General features: G+C 43.2%; 2 protein-coding genes across 7 annotated transcripts in view; both read left to right on the forward strand.

The window, feature by feature from the left end:
• HSPA2 (heat shock protein family A (Hsp70) member 2) overlaps positions 1–8,237 on the forward strand; it is a 37,260-nt gene extending 29,023 nt beyond the window's left edge. For 2 of the 3 annotated variants that reach the window (XM_053601095.1, XM_053601094.1), the window contains exon 2: positions 5,879–8,237. In XM_053601095.1, coding sequence (XP_053457070.1) covers positions 5,884–7,791 — 1,908 coding nt within the window. In that variant the 5' untranslated portion in view covers positions 5,879–5,883 and the 3' untranslated portion in view covers positions 7,792–8,237. Of the gene's footprint in view, positions 1–4,126; positions 5,198–5,878 lie in introns of those variants that run through there. The other variant, XM_053601096.1, reaches the window with a different exon arrangement.
• Positions 8,238–13,865: 5,628 nt separating this feature from the next.
• The window catches only part of PPP1R36 (protein phosphatase 1 regulatory subunit 36), a 37,891-nt gene continuing 33,260 nt past the window's right edge, over positions 13,866–18,496 (forward strand). For 3 of the 4 annotated variants that reach the window (XM_053601108.1, XM_053601109.1, XM_053601110.1), the window contains exons 1-2: positions 13,866–14,159; positions 14,569–14,636. In XM_053601108.1, coding sequence (XP_053457083.1) covers positions 14,091–14,159; positions 14,569–14,636 — 137 coding nt within the window. In that variant the 5' untranslated portion in view covers positions 13,866–14,090. The remainder of the gene's footprint in view (positions 14,160–14,568; positions 14,637–18,496) is intronic. The other variant, XM_053601111.1, reaches the window with a different exon arrangement.

The raw sequence follows: 18,496 nt of genomic DNA on the forward strand, positions 1-18,496 counted from the left end.
GCCGGCGCCCTACTCACTGAGCCACAGGTGCTGCCCATCTACAATTTAACTTCTAGACTGAGTTTTCTACGACTCAAAGAAATAAATGGTGAATTTTTTCCTATAGTGATTGGTGATTGGAGAAATATTTTAGGATAGGGCACTTTCAAAGAATTATAAAATGGCGGTATTTATAGAGATCTTAAATATAATCATTAGTTGAATTCTAGTCTGCCAAAGGTCCTCAAATTATAGGCTGTTACTCACTCTACCTTTTCTTTAGGCCAACATCTCCTCCAAACAATACACAACTTTTATAAAGGTTGTGCCTGAGTGGGGAATGAAAGTTTCAGGAAAATCCACAAGTTTGTTTTTTTCCTAGTAATTCTGCAAAAATTTATTTTTGCTCTATTAGTCTCCTTATGGCAGGTCTAACAGCAATGCATAGTTTTAGACCTTCTCTTATTCACCATTGCATCTTCAGTACAAATATTTTCAGATGTAAATTTGTTTCAACTTTTGGTCTCTGCAGTGTCATTTAGCCCAGAAATATCAGAGGATTTTCCTTAATTTATTATCTTTTTTGAAACAGGGTCTCATTCTATTACCTGGCTAGACTGCAGGGGGCTCCTGAGTGCTGGGACTAACATGCAGGTGCCACCAGTCCCACCTAACTTTCCTATTTTTAGTAGAGACAGTCTCACTCTTGCTCAGGCTGGTCTTGAACCCCTAAGTTCAAGCAATCTACCCACCTTGCCTCCCAGAGTGCTGGGATTACAGGCCTGAGCCATAGCTCCTGGCCAGGATCTTCCTCTTATACAGGGAAAAAGTGAAGTTATTTTCAGTTTTTTTGCTAAATGATGTACCTCATGTTACTTTTAATAAATATTGAACTAGTGTTTTACTACTGCTTTCCAGGTATTCTTTAAGGTGCTAGGAATTAATTACAATTTGACATATGTTAAAGCTCTTATTTTTTCAACCATTTAATCCATGGAAACTTGGTCTTTTAAAAAATATTTTGAAACATCCTAGAATTTATATTGTGCCAAATACAAATTTCATTTGTTGAAAATCAGTAATAATTTTTATTATTTTCAACTGAATGTTAGTAACTGCTTTAAACACAAATGCATAGAGGCAAGTAAAGCTCAGTAGAAATCAAGCAGTGGGGTGGTAGGGTGGGGGGAGGAAGGGATGGATGCAAACTACCTAATGGGTACACTGAACACTATCTAGGTGACAGGCACTTTCTTTTCTCGAGACAGAGTCTCAAGCTGTAACTCTGGGTAGAGTGCCGTGCGTCACAGTTCACAGCAATCTCAAACTCTTGGGCTTAAGCAATTCTCTTGCCTCAGCCTTCCACGTAGGTGGGACTACAGGTGCCCACCACAACACCTGGCTATATTGTTGTTGTTGTTGCAGTTGTCATTGTTGTTTTAGCTGGCCTGGGCCGAGTTCAAACCTGCCAGCCTGGGTATATGTGTCTAGCACCCTACCGACTGAGCTATGGGCACATCCAATAGGTACTCTCATAATCTTGACTCATGCATTACAAAAGCAATCTGTGTAACCAAAAACATTTGTATCCCCGTAACATTTTGGGGAAAAAAAAAAGTTTTTAAATAGTTTCTCACTTTGTTGCCCTCAGTAGAGTGCTGTGGCATCATAGCTCACAGCAACCTCAAACTCTTGGGCTCAAGTGATCCTCTTGATTCAGCCTCCTGAGTAGCTGGGACTACAGGTACCTGCCAGAATCCCCAGGTATATTTACAGACAGAGTCTTGCTCTTGCTCAGGCTAGTCTGAAACACCTGAGCTCAAGCAATTTCCCTGCCTCAGCTTCCCAAAGTGCTAGGATTATAGGCATGAGCCACTGGGCCCAGCCAGTATTTTGAAATTAAAAAAATCAATTGTGAAAGTACAATGAGAAAATTTTAAAAAATTACTAATAATCCTACCACTGGGAGATAATCGATTCTGATGCATTTTTCACGTATATAAGATAATCTTACATATAAGAAGATACAGGCTGGGTGCAGTGGCTCACACCTGTAATTCTACCATTTGGGGAGGCTGAGGCGAGAGGATTGCTTGAGGCCAGTTCAAGACCAGTCCAGGCAACATAGCAAGACTCTATCTCTACTACAAATAGAAAAATTAGCTGGAGATGATGGCCAGTTGAGGTGGCAAGATTGCCTGGAGTTCAAGGCTACAGTGAGCTTTAATCATGCCACTGCACTAGTCTAAGAGACAAAACAAGATAACTCTGACCCGAAAAACAAACCAAAAAAGTCCGTGTCTTCTTTTTTAATTTTATCAAGAACATTTGCTTGTGTGATTAAAAATCTTGTAAAGAGTTTTTATGGCTATATAATTATTCATCATATACATGTACTATAATGTATGTAAACATTCTGTTATTGTTGGATATTTAAGCCATTTCCTTTTTATTAACATAATACTACCTAAATTTTCTATTATTTCTTTAGAAATAATCCAATTATGGGCGGCGCCTGTAGCTCAGTGAGTAGGGCGCCGGCCCCATATGCCGAGGGTGGCGGGTTCAAACCCAGCCCAGGCCAAACGGCAACAAAAAAATAGCCGGGCGTTTTGGCGGGCGCCTGTAGTCCCAGCTGCTCGGGAGGCTGAGGCAAGAGAATCGCGTAAGCCCAAGAGTTAGAGGTTGCTGTGAGCCGTGTGAGGCCACGGCACTCTACCCAAGGGCGGTACAGTGAAACTCTGTCTCTACAAAAAAAAAAAAAAAAGAAATAATCCAATTATTTCATTGTTCAATTGAATAATTCCTAAATTATTCAATCCCACAATGAGTAATACTAAATAAAGGGTAAGATCATATTTAAGGTAAAGAAAAAAATATTGTTACATTGCCCTCCATTAAGATTGTACTACTTTACATTCCCATGGGTAGGACTTACATGTTTTGTTGTGTCATAGATGGCACTGATTATTTAACGATAAATTGTTAATTTGATCATTTTTAATGGACTATGTTTTTAATGAATTTAACCACGATCATCAAAGAGAAAAAAGATGAAAAAAATCGATACAAATAAGGAAAATGTAAAAAAATTCCAAGAATGGTCATATGTGATAATGTCCTATAATTGCAAAAGTTTATTTCATATAAAATCAAAATACAAATTACTGTGTTTGGGGGGAAGCTCAGGATACCATTTAAAGTATGAAACAGAAACATCAATTTACTAGGTAAAAAGAGCAGAAAAGAAATACACACAACTAATGAAAATGTGGTAGTTAGATTGCAAGATTTGTTTGCAATGACTTGGACAGAAGTAGCACATAGTTACTGTGCAAAATAAGCTATCCTTTCTTAAGCTCTAATTTTAGTGTTTCTGTGTAAGAACTCTCGCCCACTTGTTTTTTTGCAATCTTGCTTTGCTTGAGGTTAATTAAGTGTGTGAGGACTTACTGAAAAAAAAAAGATCTGAAGAGTCTGTGTTTCTCACAGTTCTTTCCCAGTTGTAGCTGGGACCCTATCTCTAAATCACATCATATCATCATGTCTACAAAGAATCTGTATTGCTTCCAGCTCCCTAATTCCCTTTTATCTTTAAGGGGAAAAAAAGACATAAAAGACAAGAAGTTCAAAGAACAAAATAAAAAGATTTGTACTCACAATTTAGGACAGCTTTAACTAGAAACATTTTCTTAGTATTTTCTTTAAAAGGTTTCTTATTTCTAATTTTTGCTTCACCTTCATGGAAAAGATGGGAAAATGTAAAAATGGGAATTATTATTAAAGCCAGCATTATTTAACTCATGAAACTAAGGAATAGCAAGTGTGTTATTAGTAAAAACTGGAAATGACATATGCCACTCGATAAAAGAATCTTAAAATACTCATTGATAGACCTTATTGAATTTTGTCAAATTACTTTTTGGTCACAAATGACATTTGTGTTTCTCACACAACTTTTCTCCAGTAGTGTCTCATGTAACTTTTATACACATGACTAGCCTACTTCAAAAGATGGTTGTCCTCTCTCAGAAGCTCGGGAAAAAGTACAAAAAGCTCTTAAATGTATCTTGCCCAAATGTGAAGAGACTATTTCTTGCCTGTGCCCCTGCCCTTCTCGCGACACTGATCTTCAGTAGGGAACTCCGAGTTCCCCAGCACATACTGCTCCCGTCTTTGCCCACACTGCAATCTGCGTAAAGAAGGCCCCTCCTGTGCTTTGGTGGCGAAGGTTAGCTCCCGGCTCACTATCCTTTCCAGGGAGCCTCAGTCCAGTTGTGCCCTCCTCTGTTCCCAAAGCACCCCTTTTCCCAGTCCTTCTAAGTATCTTCACCTCTTTTTTAGACTCTCAACCTCTTAAGGACAGGTCATTTCTTTTGTGTTTTCTATTCTCACATAGTAGGTATCTGTTAAAGCTTGGTGGATGAAATGTCCCCAGCTTTCCCCCACAATGTGAAGGTTATTGTCTTCCCCCAGAAGCCCACAAAATGGGAGGAGCCTGCCAGATGGTACTTTCCAGACCTAGTCTCATATTCCTCTTAAACATGACAAAATGAATTGTGCTCCTTTTCATCGACCTTCTCTGAGGGTTTATGCCGCTCAGGTAATTTCAGCACAGCTAAAGAAAATAATCTCATTCAGCTGAGCGCAGTCATAAACACGACTGCGTGTATGTATGCCGGGAGAGAGACTGGGTTAATTTATGGTCTTTCGATGTGCAAGGTTTGATTATAGATTTTTCCCGTGAAGAACTCTTAAGAGACGGATAAAAAACTTGAAACCGAAAAATAAAGAAACCTATGGAAAGAACAGGAAGACGAAACCCAGCAAGTTAAAAGCGGTAGGACAAGCAGGGTAGAGAAGGTTTCCAGGCAGGTTCCCGGGAGGGCGAGAGGCTGCCATCCCCGAGTCCCTACCCCGCAGGCGCCCTAAGTGCGGCGCGGAAAAACGGTCGGCCGCGCCGCGGGCTGCCGTTCTCCCCGCGCGCCAGGCAGTTTGTATCTCACACCCACAGAGACCACGTGAAGCCCTCAGTGTAAAATCCCAGGAGGCCGGCCGCCTACTCCAGCATCCTCACTCTCATTATTTTTTTGGTCCCGGCCCAGAGGAGCCGCCCTTACGCCCAGCCACCGCAATTCCCCACCCACCCCCTCCTAGGACAGCGCGGCCAGAAGAAAAGCCGGTTCGGCGCATCTTTCTTCCGTGCAATCAACTCAAGGTAAATTCGCCCGCCCCTGCCTGCTAGGTTAGTTAGGGCACCTGGCACCCAATAGCATTTTAAGCTTTAAAACAGTGATCCATCCCGTAAGCACATCCCGGCGGGCTCCAATTTCAAGCTTCCTCTAGGCGCCATGCTCCAGCCTTCCCCACCCCACTTGAGAGTTCGTGCAGCTCATTGGCCGGGTGTCCTGCCAATCCAATAGACATAGGCGAATCCCGAGCAGGGCAAGGCAAAGATCGAGAAAAAGCGCGAATTCCTGGCCCCCGGGCTCGAGCCTAACGCCCTTAAGCAGCAGGCGGCGCGCGAGGGGCAGCTACTCAGCCGCGGAGCGTCTGGGAGGAGTGTTATTTGCATAACGGCCGCCCCTCAGCCTCCCGGCGCAGATTGGGGTACCGCCCCTCACTGGAAATCTGTTGGGTCTCGGGGCAGTCACTCCGACGCCGCAAGCCTGTGGTGGGACTGGAAGAGTTGGGGTGGGCGGTCCCGAGAGCGGATTGGCTCTGGGAGTTTCCAGGCGGCTGAAGGCGGCTGAAGGCGGCTATAAGAAGGGGAACCAAAGCGGGTAGGGAGAGGGAAGGGAATATAGGTTAAGCTCTCGGGTTCTGGTGGAGGCGACCGTTAGTTGACGCCGCGAACTTCTCGCTGGTCTCGTTTTAACGTCGCTTGCCTGTCTTTCAGTCAGGATGTCTGCCCGCGGCCCGGCTATCGGCATCGACCTGGGCACCACCTACTCCTGTGTGGGGGTCTTCCAGCATGGGAAAGTGGAGATCATTGCCAATGACCAGGGCAACCGCACCACCCCCAGCTACGTGGCCTTCACCGACACCGAGCGCCTCATCGGCGACGCCGCCAAGAACCAGGTGGCCATGAACCCCACCAACACCATCTTCGATGCCAAGAGGCTGATCGGGCGGAAGTTCGAGGACGCCACGGTGCAGTCGGACATGAAACACTGGCCGTTCCGAGTGGTGAGCGAGGGAGGCAAGCCCAAAGTGCAGGTGGAGTACAAGGGGGAGATCAAGACCTTCTTCCCGGAGGAGATATCCTCCATGGTCCTCACCAAGATGAAGGAGATCGCGGAGGCCTACCTGGGCGGCAAGGTGCAGAGCGCGGTCATCACCGTCCCGGCCTACTTCAACGACTCGCAGCGCCAGGCCACCAAGGACGCGGGCACCATCACCGGCCTCAACGTGCTGCGCATCATCAACGAGCCCACGGCGGCGGCCATCGCCTACGGCCTGGACAAGAAGGGCTGCGCGGGTGGCGAGAAGAACGTACTCATTTTTGACCTGGGTGGTGGCACCTTTGACGTGTCCATCTTGACTATCGAGGACGGCATCTTCGAGGTGAAGTCCACGGCCGGTGACACCCACCTGGGCGGCGAGGACTTCGACAACCGCATGGTGAGCCACCTGGCTGAGGAGTTCAAGCGCAAACACAAGAAGGACATTGGGCCCAACAAGCGCGCTGTGCGGCGGCTGCGCACCGCCTGCGAGCGCGCCAAGCGCACCTTGAGCTCGTCCACTCAGGCGAGCATCGAGATCGACTCGCTCTACGAGGGAGTGGACTTCTACACGTCCATCACCCGCGCCCGCTTCGAGGAGCTCAACGCAGACCTTTTCCGCGGGACCCTGGAGCCGGTGGAGAAGGCTCTGCGCGACGCCAAGTTGGACAAGGGCCAGATCCAGGAGATCGTGCTGGTGGGCGGCTCCACCCGCATCCCCAAGATCCAGAAGCTGCTGCAGGATTTCTTCAACGGCAAAGAGCTGAACAAAAGCATCAACCCTGACGAGGCGGTGGCCTACGGCGCAGCGGTGCAGGCGGCCATCCTCATCGGTGACAAATCAGAGAATGTTCAGGATCTGCTGCTGCTCGACGTGACCCCGTTGTCGTTGGGCATAGAGACAGCTGGCGGCGTCATGACTCCACTCATCAAGAGGAACACCACGATCCCCACTAAGCAGACGCAGACCTTCACCACCTACTCGGACAACCAGAGCAGCGTGCTGGTGCAGGTGTACGAGGGCGAACGGGCCATGACCAAGGACAATAACCTGCTGGGCAAGTTCGATCTAACTGGGATTCCTCCGGCGCCCCGCGGGGTCCCCCAGATCGAGGTCACCTTCGACATTGACGCTAATGGCATCCTTAACGTCACCGCAGCCGACAAGAGCACCGGTAAGGAAAACAAAATCACCATCACCAACGACAAAGGTCGTCTGAGCAAGGACGACATTGACCGGATGGTGCAGGAGGCAGAGCGGTACAAGTCCGAAGATGAAGCTAATCGCGACCGGGTGGCTGCCAAAAACGCGGTGGAGTCCTATACCTACAACATCAAGCAGACGGTGGAAGACGAGAAACTGAGGGGCAAGATTAGCGAGCAGGACAAAAACAAGATCCTCGACAAGTGTCAGGAGGTGATCAATTGGCTCGACCGAAACCAGATGGCAGAGAAAGACGAGTATGAACACAAGCAGAAAGAGCTCGAAAGAGTGTGCAACCCCATCATCAGCAAACTTTACCAAGGCGGTCCTGGCGGCGGCGGTTCTGGAGCCTCTGGCGGACCGACCATCGAAGAAGTGGACTAAGCTTGCACTGGAGTCAGCAAACCTCTTTTCCTTTCTCTCCTTTCATTTTTTTCCCTTTTGTTTTTTTCTTTGAAATGTCCGTGTGCCAAGTGCAGATCTGTTGTTGGAAGCCTTTAGCGTGTGTAGGCATATGAAAGGAAAGGTGCAACAACTTAGTTTAATTATATAAGGTTTGTTCTTAAGTTAGATTTTTAAAAACATTATTTGAGGTTTCTCTTTAATGCATTTTGTGTGTGTGCTGATTTTAGCATTTTTGGTTAGTTTGTGCATGGAGATTTGTTTGAGATGGGAAACCTAAAGTTTGCACACCTGTCCTATAGAAGCTTAGAAACAGTAAAATGTTTATTTTTATGTACTATAAAGTGAACAATGCAGTATAGACAGGTATATTTTTGCAAACAAATGCATAAATGCAAATTTAAAGTAAAGCTGAAATTGATCTCAAATTTACTGTCTTGGAGTTTTCAATTTTCCTTTATTTTTTACCACTCAGGTTGGTCTTTAAGATATTAGTATGATGGGAAATTTATCTAACCTAATCTTGTCTAAATCCCAGTTGAAGTTCCTGCCTTTAATTATCAACTATTTAAGAGGAGAAAAATCTGGATAAACTCCCCCCTGCCCCAATTTAATACCTGAATACCGTTTTCTAATGTACCCAGACTCCTAAGACTTAGCTTAAGTGTTCAAGTGAAAAAAACTACCTGAATATTCTAGGAAAATATGAGTTATATTCTGGGGTTGAGTATGAAATAAGTCTTTCTCTAAAGTAACAAAAGCTGGGATAGGAATTGTCTTATAATAGCCAAAGGAGGTATGGAAACAAGCTGCTTTTTGCTACTACAGGTGCCTGAAGACCCAGTAGGCAAACTTTAAAGTTTAATATGAGTCCAAAGTTATAATTACTTGGGAGGTAGGGAGACAGATTGTTTTTCTGTTTTGAGGATCACAATTCAATACTTGGCCTTAAACACCTCCCTTAAATGACTATAGTGGATTTCTTTTTTTTTAAAGGCAAACTGTATAAGATAGTCCTAAATTTTGTTAATATACAATTTGTCCATTTTCTTGTATATCCATTTGAGATTGTTACACATAGGAATATCACAGCCCTTAGTGATCCACTATCCAAGCTTTAAAACTGCTTGGAGAATGTGTAGTTAACCTAATGGTTTCACACACGTAGACATGTTGATATCTTTTCCTTAATAACATAGATTTGCTTAATTTTCTTCATAATAGTTATACAAGCTATATTTTCAATTTAGTGGGCCCTTCTGTGTCATGAAAAGGGATTAATTTGGGGGATAATAGATTAATAAAAACTAGGGAACAAGTTAGCCTAAGAATATTTAGGTTTTGGTAATCACCCTGTCACACGAGTTGACTCAAGGACATATAAAGATTTTTTAAATCAGATCTCACTTGGAGGGGAGGAGATAAATTGGCAATTATGAAATTGCTTCAAAATAAACATTTCATTTTTGAGACAGTCTCTGTGTCCTGGATAGAGTGCCCTGGTGTCATAGCTCTCAGTAATATCAAACTCTTGGGCTCAAGTGATCCTCTTGCTCCAGCCCCCTGAGGAGCTGGGATGATAATGCCCACCACAACCCCTGCCTAGTTTTCTAAAATTTTTAGTAGACATGGGAATTTCCATCTCCTAAGCTCAAGGGATCTGCCCCCTCAGACTCCCAGAGTGCTAGGATTACAGGTGTGAGCTACTGGGCTGGCTTCAAAATAAACTTTAAAAAATGTTTAGAGGAAATTGCTTTTAACATTCTGAAAAGCTGAAGGTAACACAGATTTGTCAGTGTCGGTGTCACTTTGGTAGAAAGTTCTCAGCAGAGAGCATTTAAGGGTATTTCATGAACTACAGAGAGGATTACATAAATCTTTCACAAACTATGGTGATACAGAATCAGGTAAATAGTAGTTTTAGAATGACTTTTAATATGAATTTTACTAAGATAATAGCTATTCTATCTTACCTTTTATTAGTCCTTTATTTGTTGAAAGTCTTTGTCCCTTGCTCTAATTTCAACATATAATGGAGTCTTTCTGTAAGTGTAATTTGGTATTAGTATGACTCACTGTAGACGAGTTTCTAAAGTATCACAAAATGACCCACAGTAGTGTTTGATCCTATGGCCTGGCCTCTGGCAACTTGCTATAAAACTAACATCAATGTAGGTAGATAATTACATTTTCTGTTGTTTGGAAAAGTAATTTGTAAAACTGCAAGCCTTTTTGAGTGTTTTAATTTAATCCTGTCTTCTCAAATTTACCTAGATGTGAATATTACTAAGAGAAGGCCACTAAAGTAGCTATTTGATGTTTCCAGGGCTCAGTTGCAACTGGTAATCTGATAACTCCTGGGAATATCTAAGACGTTAGATCAGCCATAGTCAAATAACAGTGGAAAAAATCCTTGATGTTAGCATGAGGCTAAATTACAGTTTGAAGAATAATTAGCATCACTTGAACTTAAAGGTAGTGAGCTATGTTAGGGACCAGTGGTTATGACTTAATGCAATTATATAGAATGCTAAGAGACTGAAAAAATAGGCATTTAAATTCTTATCTGGATGTCTGATCAAACAACATAGTTGTTCCTGTTGTAAGGGGACAAATCTAGACATCTATCAAAATAAGACATAATTGACTGTTTACAGTATTTAAGATGAGTGAAATTTCAAAACAAACTCACTTTAAACTTTTATAGCATAATTTGATATATAATGGAAATGCATTAAAACTTGTACATTAAGAAATATTAGTGCAGGCTCGGCACCTGTGGCTCAAGCAGCTAAGACGCCAGTCACATACACCTGAGCTGGTAGGTTGGCATCCAGACTAGGCCCGCCAAACAACAATCACGGCTTCAACCAAAAAAAAAAATAGCCGGGCGTTGTGGCAGGTGCCTGTAGTACCAGCTACTTGGGATGCGGAAACAGGAGAATTGCTTGAGCCTAGGAGTTGGAGGTTGCTGTGACCTGTAATGCCTCAGCACTCTACCCAGGGGACAGCTTGAGGCTCTGTCTCAAAGAAAAGAAATATTAGTGCTAAAAAAAGAGGAAATATTAGTACTATTTAGGTCTTCAAACTTAACAGGATATTTATTATCTCACTCATTCAATATATCACAGAGATCTCAGTAGAGTACCATAGGGTCACAGCTCACAGCAACCTCCAACTTCTGGGCTTAGGTGATTCTCTGGCCTCAGCCTCCTGAGTAGGTGGGACTACAGGTGCCTGCCACAACTCCCGGCTATTTTTTTGTTGCAGTTTGGCTGGGGCCGCGTTCAAACCCACCACCTTCGGTATATGGGGCAGCCATATACCTGCCCATAAACCTACCCACTGAGCCACAGGTGCCGCCCATCTTATGTGTACTCTTAAACAGAAATACAAACTGGCTATCTAAAGGATATGTAAAAGATCTGTTTCTATAAAGTTCCAATATGGGGCCCTAAGACATTCCTAATTTGGAATGTAGTTTATACAAGTTGTGTTGTGAGGAATGGTCCCCTGGTTTTTGAACACTGGGATTAAATTGGAATTTTTTTAAAAATCCACATCCATACATCACAAGACAATTGCTAAGGGAATATACATGTGTGGAGTAAGAAGCAGGAATATTCAATTGCTTCTGTGTATTTAATGAATAAATAGTTATGAGTAGGCTCTTTTGAATTAGTTACAGAAATAGAAATTAGATGCAGAATTTCATTTCTTCAGGAAAAATTGTGGATCTTCAAAAGAGCCCAGTATTTTTTCTTGATATAGCTCTCAAAATGGAAATATTTTAGGGTATATACATTTCTGAAGTTCAATAGGATTATACTTAATGTTGAAATGTCTTTCCCTTTGAACAAATCATGATGTCATAGGCCCTTTCTTCCATGCCTTTCAGTGTAGATTAGGTTGTGAATTAGAGGTTGAGTAAATAAGCAACCAAAAATAGTTGGTAATTAAAAATTTGGCATTGCTATTTTTTTAGGCAGAATTATAACACTATGAAAATCTATCCAATATGATTTTTTCATAGTATTATACATTATATTCAGTTAATATCTTGGGACTAAAATCGGAGGCTAGCAACTTAGTTATATGTTATATGCTCTTAAATGGTTATATAACCCCTTGAGGGGTTTGTCTTAATTAGGAAAAAAAAAGTTTCCCTAATAGGACAATTGGAATTATTAAATATTTAGAAGGTAACTTCATCTCTATAACATAATCGTTTTTGTTTTTTATTTGAGATGGTCTCACTACGCTGCACAGGTTGGTCTGGTCTGGACTCCTGTACTCAAGTGATTCTTCTGCCTCAGCATTTCAAGTAGCTGGGACTACAGGCACACTGCTTTTTGTTTGTTTGTTTGTTTTTTTCCAAAGAGAAAAACTCTACTTCCAGTTTTAGTTGTATGTAAGGTCATTTGAAAAGAAAACTTAACTGGTGAAAAACCTACCCTAGGAAATGGTTGGGTCACTTTATAGAATAAGTATTGTAATGATTCAGAGATATAAAAATAATCTTCTCTTTTGTTAGGGTAAATTATTAGAGAAGTATCAGATTATCTCTTCAGAGTTATTGAAACTGTTCTTTAAATATTAGTCCCTTTAGCACCTGTGAAATAACTTTTCAGTAGGTAAGTTTTGGGTTCTCAATAACTCTTATTTTTACCTAAATTGTATACATTAGCCCGAGCTTATTGTACGATGAGGTATATAAGATTTTCAGTTTTCTATTAGCACTTCTCCACACATTATTGGGATAAATTGAAGAGGTTTTCTTACCACTAGCATGGTGTCCCTGATAATGATTGTGAGGTGATGGAATTCTATCCAAGAATCCCTGGTTTTTCTTCTGGAGCTTCACCTCATCATTTCCCTGTTCTCACCCCAAGTTATGTACACTACTTAGTGAAAAGCTCTTGGCATCTGGAATGATTTTACTCCTTTTTAAGAGATTCATTTCGTGGTAAACAAGCCTTGTCCATAGCCTCAAACCAGCACTGCCAGTGAACCGGTGAGTTCCACATACCTGGACCAAGCTGAACAGCTACTAGAATGGACTCAAATGTGTAGAACATAAACCCAGATTATTACACTTTTATACCACTGTAACCAGTGATTGTGTGTTACCAAGTAGTGAGACTGGAAGGGGGTGGGAGGGTAGCAGCAGTGGGATGTCTATTGCCATAATTTTAAAGTTTATAGGAAAATATAATCACAATTTACTAAGCCTCTCTTGTGCCAATTAAGCTGTGAGAATACAAAAGCAAAGTATATTAAGATTCCCAATCATGTTGCACCATTTAGCATTGGTCACAATGTTGGCTGGAAGGAAAAAAATATCAAACAATCTACATATCAACTCAGTCGCAAGGAGTAGAGCACCAGCCCCATATACCCGGAGGTGGTGGGTTCAAACCTGGCTCAAAAAAAAAAAAGGCACATTATTTGAAAGGTATAAATGTAAAAATGTCAATTGAATACCCATCTACACAAAGCAAGGCTGTTTTGAACAACACTAATTTTGAGTACTTAATTAAGGCTGGTGATTTATACACATTATTTCTTAAAAATCCTCAGAACCCTTGGTTTGGGTATTTTCAGAAGCAGGATCAGAGTTGCCCTGAGACGTTGTTCTAGGTTCCATTCCTAGTCAAGTAGCAGAACTGTTTCAGAAATCTTATCACGGTGCCCATGTTATCTTCCATTAGATTACCCTGCTTCCGCGCCTGAATATCCCCACCTGTCCCCCATCAACCTATGTCAAACCCGGATTTAAACTTATAATGGAACAAAGAGAACTTCCCTACAGGATTGAATCTAGTCATTCCAATTAAAAAAGTGAAGTGGCCGGGCGTTGTGGTGGGCGCCTGTAGTCCCAGCTACTCGGGAGGCTGAGCAAGAGAATCGCCTAAGCCCAGGAGTTGGAGGTTGCTGTGAGCTGTGTGAGGCTACGGCACTCTACCGAGGGCCATAAAGTGAGACTCTGTCTCTACAAAAAAAAAAAAAAGTGGTTTACTTCACGTTCAGGGGTAGAATGCCGTGCAGCTTTACTTTACAATGAATAAGCCAGTGCATGTTGCAAGAAGGGGGAACCGGGCAGCAGCCGGGGCTTTGGGGATGCCGAGGGAAGCCTGGGTTCCCGCCACCGCCCGGGCGGCTGGTGGCTGAGCAGGGTCACCACCCTGCCCCGCGCCTGCTGCTGCGGTGCGCCGGCGCTGTGGTGCGCGGGCGCCGCGGCGGTGGCCTGGGCGACGCGGGGAGACAGCTGGGGTGAAGCCATGTACCGGGTATCCGAGGTTTTCTCGATGAAGGGGCTGTTAGACTGGCCCGAACCTTCCAAGACGGATGTAAGAACTGCCTCCCAGAGCGCCCAGGGGCACAGCAGGCTCCTCGGCTGTGCCGACCTCAGTCTCAAGGTTGAGGCCGCCCTGGGCATCGACTTATTGCGGCCTGAATTCCCATTAATTCATAGATGGCTAGGATGAGTTACCTGCCTGAATTTCCCTCCTCCTTTTCTCCCTTCTTTCCTCTTCCTTTCTCCCGAACCTCCTCCTCCCTTCCTTTCTACTAAAACCATACCTAAAAACAATCAAAAAGGATATAATCCTGGCTTCAGGTTAAACACATTAAGATTTTACATTTTTATTAAATAGAGTTAAAGAGCAACTAGTAGAAATTATTGTTAAAGGTTTATTGTGGCATGTGGATTGGAAATTGAACTTGTAATTATTTTTGCTATAATATTTCATTTTACAGCAAAATATGGAATTACGATTAGGGATGTGGTACTGGAGAGATGAAACCAGAAGTCTTGAATTCAGAAGGTAACTCTTAACAAAACTTTATTAGAGTTTTTAATGAAAATTACATGTGCTTGGGGTAAAAAATAATAATTCAAGCAATACAGGAAAGAATACAGAATAAAAAAGAATAAGATAAATATCTACTGAAACCACACCATCTGGAGATAACCATTTTTGTGAACAGCCTCTCAGACATCACTTTACGTTCACGCTGAACAAATGCTTCCTTTGTACCACACACTGCTAACCAGTTTACCATCCCTTTGACACAGCTGCCTGTTAACCAGATTACAGATGAAGGAACAGGTTTCAAAGCATTAAGTGATTTGCAAAAAACAATCACACAGCTTGGGGTGACTAAGAATGATTTAAACGTAGGTTTGTTTGACTCAGAATCCATATTTATAACTACTATATAAATTTATTTGAGTTATAAAGATACGGGCGCCTGTAGTCCCAGCTGTTCGGAAGGCTGAGAATCGCGGAAGCCCAAGAGCTGGAGGTTGCTGTGAGTCCTGTGACATTATGGCACTCTACCAAGGGCAGTAAAATGAGACTCTGTCTCTACAAAAAAAAAAAAAAAATACGGTTTTACATTACACTCACTGCAATAGATGGTAAATCATAAGGTAAAATTACTAGATTAGAAAAAACTAATTTTAATCTCCATTAAGAAATCACTGACTCTATTAAGAAGGTGTATCACAGCTGGACATGATAGCTCATGCCTGTAATCCTAACACTCTGGGAGGCTGAGGTGGGTGGATCTCTTGAGCTCATGAGTTCAAGACCAGCCTGAGCAAGAGTGAGACCCTGTCTCTATGAAAAATGAAAAGCTGAGACAAGGGCAGTGCCTGTGGCTCAGTAGGTAAAGTGCCAGCCCCATATACCAAGGGTGGCGGGTTCGAACCTGGCCCCGGCCAGCTAAAACAGCAGTGGCAACTGCAACAAAAAATAGCCAGGTGTTGTGGCAGGCACCTGTAGTCCCAGCTACTTGGGAGGCTGAGGTAAAAGAATCACTTAAGCCCAAGAGTTGGAGGTTGCTGTGAGCTGTGACACCACAGCATTCTACCTAGGGCGACATAGTGAGACTCTGTCTCAAAAAAAAAGTAAAATACAAAACAAAATAAAAAACCCAAACTCCAAACTATGTGGAATACACCAAGGGAGGGGCATTTGAGGAGGTAGAGAAAGCCATACTATACCAACAGATGGGGCAGCCATTGTGTGGTGGAGCTACTTTGCATTTAAGCAACTTGATGTGTTGAACCTTGGGCATCCAGCTGCTATGGATGGTCACATATTCAGTTACAGGAAAGCAGACCATTGTGTACTTTAGGTCAGAGTGGAGTATTTGGACTGTTGGAAATACACCTACTGATTCTTTGTTAAAGTCTGAGCATATACCATCATAAGTATTAAAATGTAGGGTTGAAGTCAGAGAGGACTCTTGACCTGGAACATGCTGGTTTTGTAAGAGACAAGGTTACTGGGGACTTGTGTCTCTCCAGTTCATGAGGAAAGGACAGGTCTGAGGGAGAGGTGGCTGAGACTAGACAGTGGTAGGGATGGAAGCTGCAGAGTCAGCAGCCTGTTCAGTGACAGCTCTAACAGCTAGCTTTGTTCAGTATCACTCTAAAACCTTTATGGGTACACCTGGTGTGGCGGTGTCTAGGCTCTAGAAAGCCCCCTCCCATGGTAGCAAGAAGGATCCAGATGAATTCTGGCAGGAGACTAGAGAAATGAGGAAAGTGAGAGAACCAGTGTGTGGAAGGGGTGAAAGGTAAAATGCTTACTTTTTTGGACATGGACAATTTGAGGTGCCTGCCTGTATGACCTCTAGGTCAAGAATCCAGTAAGCAGGAGTTTGGCCCTCAGGAGAATGGCAAGTGCAGAATTATAGTGGGAAGTTAAATCATGGAGACCAGAACCTTAGGAACTATGTTCCTTTAAAAATTATGAAGTTGAGGGGCGGCGCCTGTGGCTCAGTGAGTAGGGCGCCGGCCCCATATGCCAAGGGTGGAGGGTGGCGGGTTCAAACCCAGCCCCGGCCAAACTGCAACAAAAAAATAGCCGGGCGTTGTGGCAGGTGCCTGTAGTCCCAGCTGCCTGGGAGGCTGAGGCAAGAGAATCGCGTAAGCCCAAGAGTTAGAGGTTGCTGTGAGCCGTGTGACGCCACGGCAGTCTACCCGAGGGCGGTACAGTGAGACTCTGTCTCTACAAAAAAAAAAAAAAATTGTGAAGTTGAGATGGGCGTGATGGCTCACCCCTTTGCATTTGAGTGACAGATTCTAGAGAAAAAAACGAGTTTTTTTCTTATTTACATCAGAGAAAAAGGGATGGCATGATTATGTTGTGGTATTTGGAAAGTACACCCACCAATTGCTGTCTGTGAGAGGACTCATTTCTAAATGGGTGGCTAGACTGACGGGGGACTGTGGAATGGTAGGAGGGTACAGACTAGCCCAAACTGTGGTTCGGCCACCAATCAGAGGTACAATTCACAGTACAGTTTTCCATTATTACTAGTGTCTGTCACTCCTTGGTGATTCCAAATGTGTTGTGAGGATAGGATGCCTTTAGCGCTATGGCAGGGCACTCACAAAGTGGAGCCTGTATCACCAGTTGAACTGGAGAATGACTCAATCATGTGAGAGCTGAGTGAGAAGGTACGTCCAGAAGATGGAGCATAAGGACCAGGAGTTTAGTGGTATATGCACTGCTACCACCAATTTCAACCACTGGGACACAGGTCAGCCTCTCCATCAGCATTCCTTCTCTATCAGTGAGGTGATAGCTTTATACTAGATCTTTTCCATGTCCTCCAACCCCAAACCTATGATTTTATGATTTTATAATTTTATAATCCCAAGTTAATTTGACTTACTTCATCAATCTTATCTGTAAGATAGTCCCTAATGTGTCCTTGCAAATTTCTTGTTTTAAGGCTTTCTCATCTTAAAACATCTCAGGCAAACTAGCATAACAAGAAACTTTGTATTACATGAATAGGACTGAGAAAAGGGTGGAAGACACATTTAATTTCACATTGACTTAGATTGGGTGTTTTCATCTTCTCTTGTCTTCTGGAGAAGAGAAACCCTGGGGGGGCGGCGCCTATAGCTCAAAGGAGTAGAGTACCAGCCCCATATGCTAGAGGTGGTGGGTTCAAACCCAGCCCCAGCCAAAAAAAAAAAAAAAAGAGAAACCCTGGGGACAGCTGGGAAGACCTGAGACTCCTATAGCCTGACAGGAAAATAATGGCCAATCGCTTATAAGTGGCCAGATACTCTGATGGTCCAAGGAAAAACCTGAAAATAACTTTGTGTTCTTGTTTAGTATGGTTATATTGAAGATAAGAGGTACATCAGACATTCTGCAAGCAGAATGGGCTTCAAAGAGCCATGGAAAACATCTGAAAGTTCGGGGGGATTTGAATATTTTGTTAAAAGCTATCTAAGTGGTCCATCACTAGAAGGTGCCCATCACATAGCATTTGTAATCCTAGCACTTTGGGAAACCGAAGTGGGAGAATTGCTTGAGGCCAGGAGTTGAGACCAGCATGAGCAATATAGTAAGACTCTTGTCTCTACAATTTTTTTTTTTAAATTAGCCAAGTATGATGGCACATAACTGTAGTCCTAGCTACTTGGGAGGCTGAGGACTATTACTTGACCCAGAAATTTCAGGTTGTTGTGAGCTAAGCTGATGCCATTATACTCTAGCCTGGGTGACAGAGTGAGACCCTGTCTCGGAAAAAAAAAAAAAAAAAAAGAGAAACCTTCCTGGAGATGGAGGTGATTGAGGCCTTTAGAAGAGTCCACAGCAGTGAATACTGAGATGGCTGCTTGGGACCTGGGACTGCCTGGAGGCTGAGCACA

Source organism: Nycticebus coucang, chromosome 9 (genome assembly GCF_027406575.1).
Source record: "Nycticebus coucang isolate mNycCou1 chromosome 9, mNycCou1.pri, whole genome shotgun sequence".
Classification (NCBI taxonomy): Eukaryota; Metazoa; Chordata; class Mammalia; order Primates; family Lorisidae; genus Nycticebus; species Nycticebus coucang.